The sequence below is a fragment of the Micromesistius poutassou genome (assembly GCF_964030765.1).
Source record: "Micromesistius poutassou genome assembly, chromosome: 13".
NCBI lineage: Eukaryota > Metazoa > Chordata > Actinopteri > Gadiformes > Gadidae > Micromesistius > Micromesistius poutassou.
This window is the reverse complement of record NC_140283.1, coordinates 8,775,222-8,783,746: the sequence shown is the minus strand read 5'-3', so window position 1 is coordinate 8,783,746 and position 8,525 is coordinate 8,775,222. Positions and strand designations below refer to the sequence as shown.

The 8,525-nt window shown below is 42.3% G+C and overlaps 1 protein-coding gene across 1 annotated transcript; it reads right to left on the bottom strand.

Moving 5' to 3' along the window:
- Positions 1-362: 362 nt before the first annotated feature.
- On the bottom strand, positions 363-3,472 carry LOC311357842 (transmembrane protein 53-like; the record flags this gene model as incomplete). The annotated part of the gene is given in 4 exon segments (XM_084477866.1): positions 363-727; positions 1,964-2,347; positions 2,350-2,501; positions 3,444-3,472. Coding segments are annotated over 4 exon segments (930 nt in total).
- Positions 3,473-8,525: the final 5,053 nt, after the last annotated feature.

The window sequence follows — 8,525 nt, the reverse complement described above, 5'->3', positions numbered from 1 at the left end:
GTCAGATTGAAGATAATGGTCTATAGATGATATGGGCTAAAGGATTTTTGTCGAAAAACCTGGGATCGTTAGGCAATTTACTGTTTTTAATAAAATTCAAAATGGTGGAAAATCTGCCCACCCGGAAGTCATAGGTTCCAGAGGCATATTTGTTCAGCATGTGGATATGCATGTGTGTGCAAAGTTTCATGAGTGTAGGTCAAACCGGTTGCGAGTTAGGCTTGTGCAAAGTTTGCATTTTTCGCACAGCATTCGCACAGCATTTGACTTCCGGCGTTCCCTGTGTTGTGTGCGTCGATCGTGTCTGACCACAGTATGCCACTACACAGTCCACTAGCACACGCGGCCACAGAGGTCAGAGGTCAGAGTTCGCGGGCCTCCCCCGGTGCCGTCGGCAGCGAGCTGAGGAAGGCGTCCAGCGTGGCGAGGTATTCCTCGCGGTGGCACCGCAGGTGGGCGGCGTGCACGGAGGTGGCCCAGCGGCAGCGGTCCACCGCCATGCCCCGCCCCCTCCAGAGCTCGATCACCGTCTCCATGGCGACCGGGTCACACATGACGTCATTGTCGCAGAAGAAGAAGAGCGCCGGCGTGTGCACGGGGTTGTTGTGGAACACGTGCACGCCTCTGTCGTAGAAGTCAGCCGTGTGGCTCCGGAAGAGCCAGAAGAAGAACAGGGCGGCGTTCCTCACCAGGACCTCCAGACGGGGAAACAGAGTCTTACCCAGGCCTGGGGAGAGGCGGAGAGAGGGGGAGAGGGAGAGAGAGGGAGAGACCAGGGAGAGGGAGAGGGAGAGGGAGTTAGGGACGGAGAGAGGGAGGGAGACAGACAGAGGCCCGAGGGAGAGAGAGGGGGAGAGGTAGGGAGGGAGAGAGAGAGAAGCCCAAGACCGAACAGGGAGAGGGAGAGGGAGAGATTGTTATTGTTATAACAATAAAAATGTTTTAAAAATTATAAAAAAAGATGTTATTAAAAAAAGTCTGCATTTTGAAAATCTTAAACCTTGAATTTGAGAGGGAAAGAAAGGTCAGCAGTAACACGGTTTGAGATCAAGGCTACTTCAGTCTGACACTAGAGACACTCTGAGTGATATGAAAGACAAAGCTACAATGTTATAATGCTAACCTTCAAAGTGAGAGCCAGGCTGAACCGTGAGCACATTCAGAACCAAGAGAGGATACAGAGAAGAGGACATAACAACCCGTGTTACTCTATTTGTATTGACCTTGATCATAGTAAGTCTCTACAGTCTCTAACTGTAGACCCCAATTTAAGGCTTAATTTACAAATTCAACCTCTTTCCTGCTACTATGTAGTAGCTTGATTAGAATGATGTGACAATGGTTTTGTATCCAAGATTAATATTCTTCAGCCGGAGGAGAACATTTAATATCTTCATTTATTTTGGACTCTCTATTAAGCAAGCCACTGTGACACATGTTGGCTTGAAACTTCACAATACAGCAGCTGACCTCCCCGCCAGGAGAGATCACACGTGATGTTCTGGTTGTGCTTCCAGGCATTCCAGCTGCTCTGGCTACAGTAGTATCTGATTTTCATTTTGATCAAGATCACTCCTTTATAATGATGCATAAAAGTCAGTTTATCTGATACTTTCTGCAAGACAGAGTTGGCTAAACAAATATCCCGCCTGCCATAACCTTTGGCTGATGTTGCTTGTTTAGGGTGACACCATCAGTATGTATGAGTGCTCTGATAAGAGACACTAGTCCCCGCTCTAACCTTGCTTTGTTCCCGTTTGGTCGATTTGACCCCCAGTTGACACAGTTGAACATTTCTCCAGATTGAGCAACCCAGCCAGAGGGATTACCCCAATGGAGCCGTTTTGTTCTCACCCAAGGGTGGCTCAGACGGGGCATTAAAGTGTCAGCGGCTCAACGGCCGTATCAAACCCCAAAGTACCCAGAGCCCCCCCCTCATTGGTCGGTCGGTCCTCCTCCTCACCTGTGGCCATGTGCTCCAGGCTGCCGAACACCATGCTGTCGTAGACGTGTCCCTGGACCCTGGCGGCGAGGCGTGCGTACCTCTCGGGGCCCTGGGCCAGGTGGCTGAGCATCATGGAGAAGGTGTATCCACCGATGGAGCAGGCGTGGACCAGCAGCGGGCGCCGCTGCAGCCAGGGCCGCTCCAGCAGCCGCAAAATGTCGCGCCCGTACGCCAGCCCCCAGCGCGGCCACAGGAAGAGCCACACACTGCTCTCCACCGTCAGCACGTCCATGCCCCGGCCCAGGTACAGCACCCGGTACTTGGCCAGAGCCTCTGGTCTGGCGCCCAGCCAGGAGAGGAGGAGGACGAGGGGGCGAGGGGCCGGTGAGGGACCCCCCCCCCGTGGGACCGGGAGGGGCCCGGGGGTGGGGGCGTGTGGGGGTCCTGGTGGTAATGGTACGTTATGGTGCTGCTGATCTTGTGGGTGAGGAGGCCGGCCTGTTCCTCGCTGGTTTTGTGCGACGCCTTCGCATCGACAGGTTCTGAGATGAAGAGGCTGAGAACAGACACACACACACACGTCAGATGATTGGCTGATACGCTGACCAATAACTCTGTTCTGTTGGGTTAAACGGTTTGTTCATGGTTATTATTTTATGTATACAACCTAGTTGTTAACATGTAATGCATTATTGTACTGTCAGGATTATATAATAATATAAATATATACAATTGGGTTTAGATGTGGACTAGCAATCAAAACCTTAGCCTACTCATCTGATCTCAGCCTAATAACAATAAGCTATGATTTCATCGTATTAGGTACACCATTTGAATACTACTTTGAATACTGTCTCCTGTCGTGGCAATTCCACTTTAACAGAGATTGCGTCTAGGCCAGGTGAAATTCCCACTGCAAAAAGCACACAATACATTGGAAAGCAATTGTCCTAGGTTTTAATGCATGCATACATTAGACTCCTCTCTAGCAGAGTCCAGAATACAGGTTGACATGGTTTTTTATACAGTTTCAGACCCTCCCCACATTGTTGAAGGCTCATCAAAGAAGAGAGGAGAAGGCTAAAGGGCAAGTTCTTCTCCTTACGACCCTTTTGTCCCAACACCTAGGAAAACAGTGGTCTTCTGTTTTACGACAAACAAACTCAAATTCCAGATGTCTTATCTTTGCGACGTTTTCACCCAAGCACAACGATCAATAGACAACTGAGTGAGCAAGACATCAAAGGAATGAACAAGGCTGAAACTGAGGACAATACAAGTTATACAAGAACAGACAAACTTATCAAACAACAGGTCAAACATGTGGATTTTTCCATCACACTCCCTGAAACAAGCGAGCCTACTAAACAGACATGAAAATGAATATGTAGGCCTACAATGAAAATATTGGAAGCATTCGATAAATAATTGTTAAACAAATGGTTATATGCATATTAAGCCACGTCAATGTGTGGCAGGTCTTCATTGGGTCCCTTACCTTCCGAGGCACTGCTGCATATTCCCCATAGTCGCGACCCGTGCGGCTTGTCCAGCGCCGATATGATACTGTTATGATATTCTAGTCCAGGAAAGGCCGCCGAGACAGGATCGCTTTTAACTCACTTTATTTGGTTAAGGTTTTGGTCTATTGTCTATCGTCTATGAAACAAAAGGAGAGGGATAGTATATAACACACGCGGAGCGTCTCTAATCTTTACATCTAAAGATACGCCGCCCAAGAGATTCTGCTTCAATGATGGCGGGGTCCGAGTTAAATAGGGAGGTAGAGGTGGGCGTGTTCTGTGGCTTTAAAAGCCCGCCCCCTTCATTTTTTGTCATATTGTTACTATAATGTTGGTTACTAGCACTGTATGTATGTATGTATGTATATATATATATATATATATATATAATTATTATTTTTAATATATATATTATTTTTGGTCTACTTTTTGTTGTTTACTAATGAGTAATGTGGAGTTTGTAGAAGGAAGGAGTACAGAGATTAAGAGTGCTAGTAGCTTCAATGGTTGTTTCAGTCATTTACTCTGCTTTTGATTGTAATATTGTTACTATAATGTTGGTTACTAGCACTGTATGTACTCAGCACACTGTCTGATAATCGGAGCAAAATGCAGTTATTTATAGATATCTGTAACTATCTTGTATAGTGTATAGTCTCTCTCTCTCTCACAGACAGAGATTAAGTGTCATGTAAATGTACAGTGCTAGTAGTTCAATGGTTGTTTCAGTCATCTACTCTGCTTTTGATTGTCATATTGTTACTATAATGTTGGTTACTAGCACTGTATGTACTCAGCATAATGTCTGATAATCTGAGCAAAATGCAGTTATTTATAAATATCTGTAACTTGTATAGTGTATAGTGTCTCTCTCTCTCTCTCTCTCTCTCTCTCTCTCTCTCTCTCTCTCTCTCTCTCTCTCTCTCTCTCTCTCTCTCTCTCTCTCTCTCTCTCTCTCTCTCTCTCTCTCTCTCTCTCTCTCTCTCACAGACAGAGGTTAAGTGTCATGTAAATGTACAGTGCTGGTAGCTTCAATGGTAGTTTCAGTCATCAACTCTGCACACCCATTAGCATCTCTCACAGACAGAGATTAAGTGTCATGTAAATGTAAAGTGATAGTAGCTTCAATGGTTGTTTCAGTCATCAACTCTGCTTTTGAATGTTAAACACACATTATTAGCATAGCTAAAGCCCATTATTTCAATAATTGTGTGTGAATAAGTTGTAATCTGTGTATGAATGAAGGTACACTGTCTGAGTGTCACACCCTATCATGCCTTGTACAAGTCCTGGCTACTTTGGGTCTGCTCTCTTTGTCTAAGTGAATACTGAAAAATGTGTAATGCTGTGAACATGCAGGACTTTTGTCAAGCAATCACAGCAGTAATTATTAGCATGTGTGTGTCAAATCTGTGAATGTGTACAGCAAGTCTGTTTATCATAGTTTGCACATGGCAGCTCACTTGGCAGCTCACTTTACTCATAGTGTGGTAGTAAAGATGCAAATATGTTTCATTACGACGACCAGCAGAGGTGGAGCTGCTGCCCGCAAGTCCCGAGTTTGTGCCACGTACGTAGCCAGTTGGTTTTATACAAGGCGAAAATTTGAAAATGGCCGCCGAGAGTGAAAATGAAAAATGAAAATAGCTGACTTCCGGTGGGTTTTGGGGCATCGGTCCAAGAGGCTTTTCTGTTAAAGTTCCTGTAGGGGGCGCTACAAACACGACAAACACGATGTTGGGTTCATCTTGTTCAGAATTTGATTCCGAACAACTTTTGTAATGGAGTCAAGATCATAGGAGTCCAATTTGATGTTGATATGAGCAATTGACGATTTGTAGCCTCTGGCGACATTCAAAATGTGTTTAGATATTTTTTAATCATGCCTTTTTTATTTAATTTCATGCATTGACATGGGAACACAGATGTATACTGATACCTGCTGCCATAGATATGTATTTAACCAAGACCTCAGAATTTATTCCCAGTCTGACCCAGAAAGAAGGAATTTAACAGAAGGTAACAGTGTGTCATGTCCTTTAATTAGTTTAGCAATTTGGTTATTGGTTGATAGCCTACACTACATTAAGACACATTGTAATTTTGTTTTGAGGAGGGCTGTCAAACCATAAGAAAACCTTTAGGGTCTATATTGCGAGAATAGGTTACTTGGACCCCGCTCATTGCCAAACATGACTTTATTTAGCCTAATGATGATATTGAAAAGTAACAACATGGAATTAATGTTAAATCAGAATTAAAATACTATATCCTAATTAAAATATTTGAAAGTGTAACATAGCCTATTAAAAGTCTACCTTTTGGTGTGATTACACAAATCCCATGAAGTCACTGAATGGTCTCCCATCCTAACACAGACCTCTCCTAGTGCTGCTTAGCTAAAGTACCAGTGAGCAGTCATACCCATTAGGCTATGGTAAAACATGTTAAATTTTTTACTATGTACTATAAGATTATGCAGTACTTCATTCATAAATCTAGATATCAAGAATGGATTTTTTTTTTTTAATATAGATTTTTTTTTTTTATAGAAAGGAAGGTATGGGAGACAGATGGGGGGACGAAGGGAAATTAAATAAAAAAGGCATGATTAAAAAATATCTAAACGCATTTTGAATGTCGTACGTCAACAACATTTTTTATTTAGTATAAAGTATAAACTTTTTTTTGTGCGTTGCACCGGAAGCACCGTCCATAGCTACGCTCCTGTCATGATATCATTATTTTGGTACATGGAGAAATGATGTGTCAGAGGATCTACTTTAGTACACACATTTAAACTTCATGTAGAAAAAGGGTCCCTATAAAGTGAAGAACATGCGCAAAACCAAGAATGAAATGAATGATCCACTCGCAGATACGGATTGGCCGTGCCTGATTCCACACAAGATTTGTTATTTTTGAACGAATCGTTCATGAATCACACATCACAAATCAACAGTGGATCATATTGGACAAAAATCCAAAAATAAGAACCATGCGATCCAAAAATGTGTTAAAGTGAGTCGGGATTTGAGGATTGTGTAATATATAATTTTATGAGGCACAAGTTAAAAATGTTTATTTATGAATCGTGAAATATCAGTGTGGGTATCATTTTAAATATTTTTAGATTGCGGTACACGAAATTTGAACCATCTTCTCTGGGGTACACATAATAAAGTTACTTTTCTTAATCTTAATAAAAAAATTTAAATTATGAAATCTTCTAACCGACAAAAAAAAAAACATGCTTCATGACTTGTTGCCTCCAAGTTGAAACAAAAATACTTTATTAATTCATTAATAAGACCTACTGTTTTTAATTTATATATATATAAAATAATATTAATTATTATTAAACTTGAAGCTATTTGTCCAACACAATGAAGCACATGCAAACAGTGCTGGCTAGTTAAGTGTTCTCCAATAGTGTCCACAAACAATTTATAAGTAACAAAAAAAAAAGATATATAAGTTTCCCTTCTGAATTTACATGCCACTGGGCATGCTCACAGACTTGGAGAAACTTCACACAGCTTTCTTTGTGGCATCTCCGTCCAAGGCTATGTCTTTGCTGGGAGCCCCTTAAGAGAATGGGCTACCTTCCTTGGTGTTGAGTTGTGAGTAGTGGTTCCTACCTCCGCTCATCCAACTGTTCTAGCACACCACACAGCAGTCATAAATAGAAAGCCAGTTAGTTCATGAAAGCTCTGCCAGAATCCATGGTGTTTCACCATGTTTAATTAATTGGTAGATATTGGCATGTTACACCTCAGTGCACTGTAAAAAAAAACCTGTTATGTTAGTGAGAAATTAAAAACTTGAGATCACAAGGCAATGTTTCAAAGGGTTTTCTAGCACACAGCTGGATGGCACAGCTAAACAGTACCATTTCCAGTCTGGGTGATTAAATTACATGCCTTCACCAAAACACATTTTTAGCAGCTTTTAGCATGAGCGGGCCTAGCCACAAACATAGACAATTGCAGTAGTTCTTTGGTGTCTGCCGGGATAAGACATTCTTGTGTAAAGTACATGGCGATTCACAGTTTTTTTGTCATCAAACTTTAACAAACTACGTACTGACGTGACACACATTGATTCCAAAAGACGAATGTGCATTTGCTATTGTTAACATTCGTGGGGAGAGCTTGCCCAAACTTAATGCTCTTTGCAGAAGTAATTTTAACCTAGGGCCCTTTTCTTTCCGCATTAGCGCCAGCAGCGTAGCCAAATCGTCAATGAGTTGGCTATTGGATGGATCCCACTGCGCCTGTGGCCTGTGGTGCATATGGCAACTGTGCCCGACGAGCAGCAGCACATGTGAAGTGGGATGCAGGTAGGCTCTTTAAATGTCTTCCCAGAGCCTTTTGCCTTTGAACATGAGTCCATTCTGTCCTGCAGTATTGAGGGGCTCCAGTGATTCATCATCCATCAATCGTAGTGTGATACAGCGATTCCATCCATGGTAGCATACTTTTATATGGCGAAGTCCTTTGCTAAACGACACGCCTCAGTTGTTGCATGAAACATGTTGTTTAGAGCCAATCAATCATATTAATCCATGAACACAAACTCACACAAAAAATGTGTGAGTTGTATCATTACATTTTTTACTACTTGGCTGTGACAACTCACCTATGGCTGCCTTGCAACCATCTATCAGCTATGATTGCTTACTCCTGGCAGACTACTCAAGAAGTTACCTAATGTTCCAGGAGAACGTAGCCGATGTATGATCACTTTTGGATTTGTACAATGATTTTGCACTCATACTTTATAAGATCAATAACATCAAAAGTCCCATAAGGTACAATGATTTGATTATTTTGTGACACTTCGTATGAATAGTTGTAATCAGTCCACGCTATCTCCTTTTTGTTAATTACACAACACGTGTAATTAACAAACACAACACAACATGTTTCCATGTAGATGCTTATCAGGCTACAACTCATGTTGTTATAATGTAGTTAACTAGTATAGCCTTTAGTTTAGTGAACATGTTTTGTTTTCATTGATGGGATATTTTGATTACAGTGAGTCCTACCCCT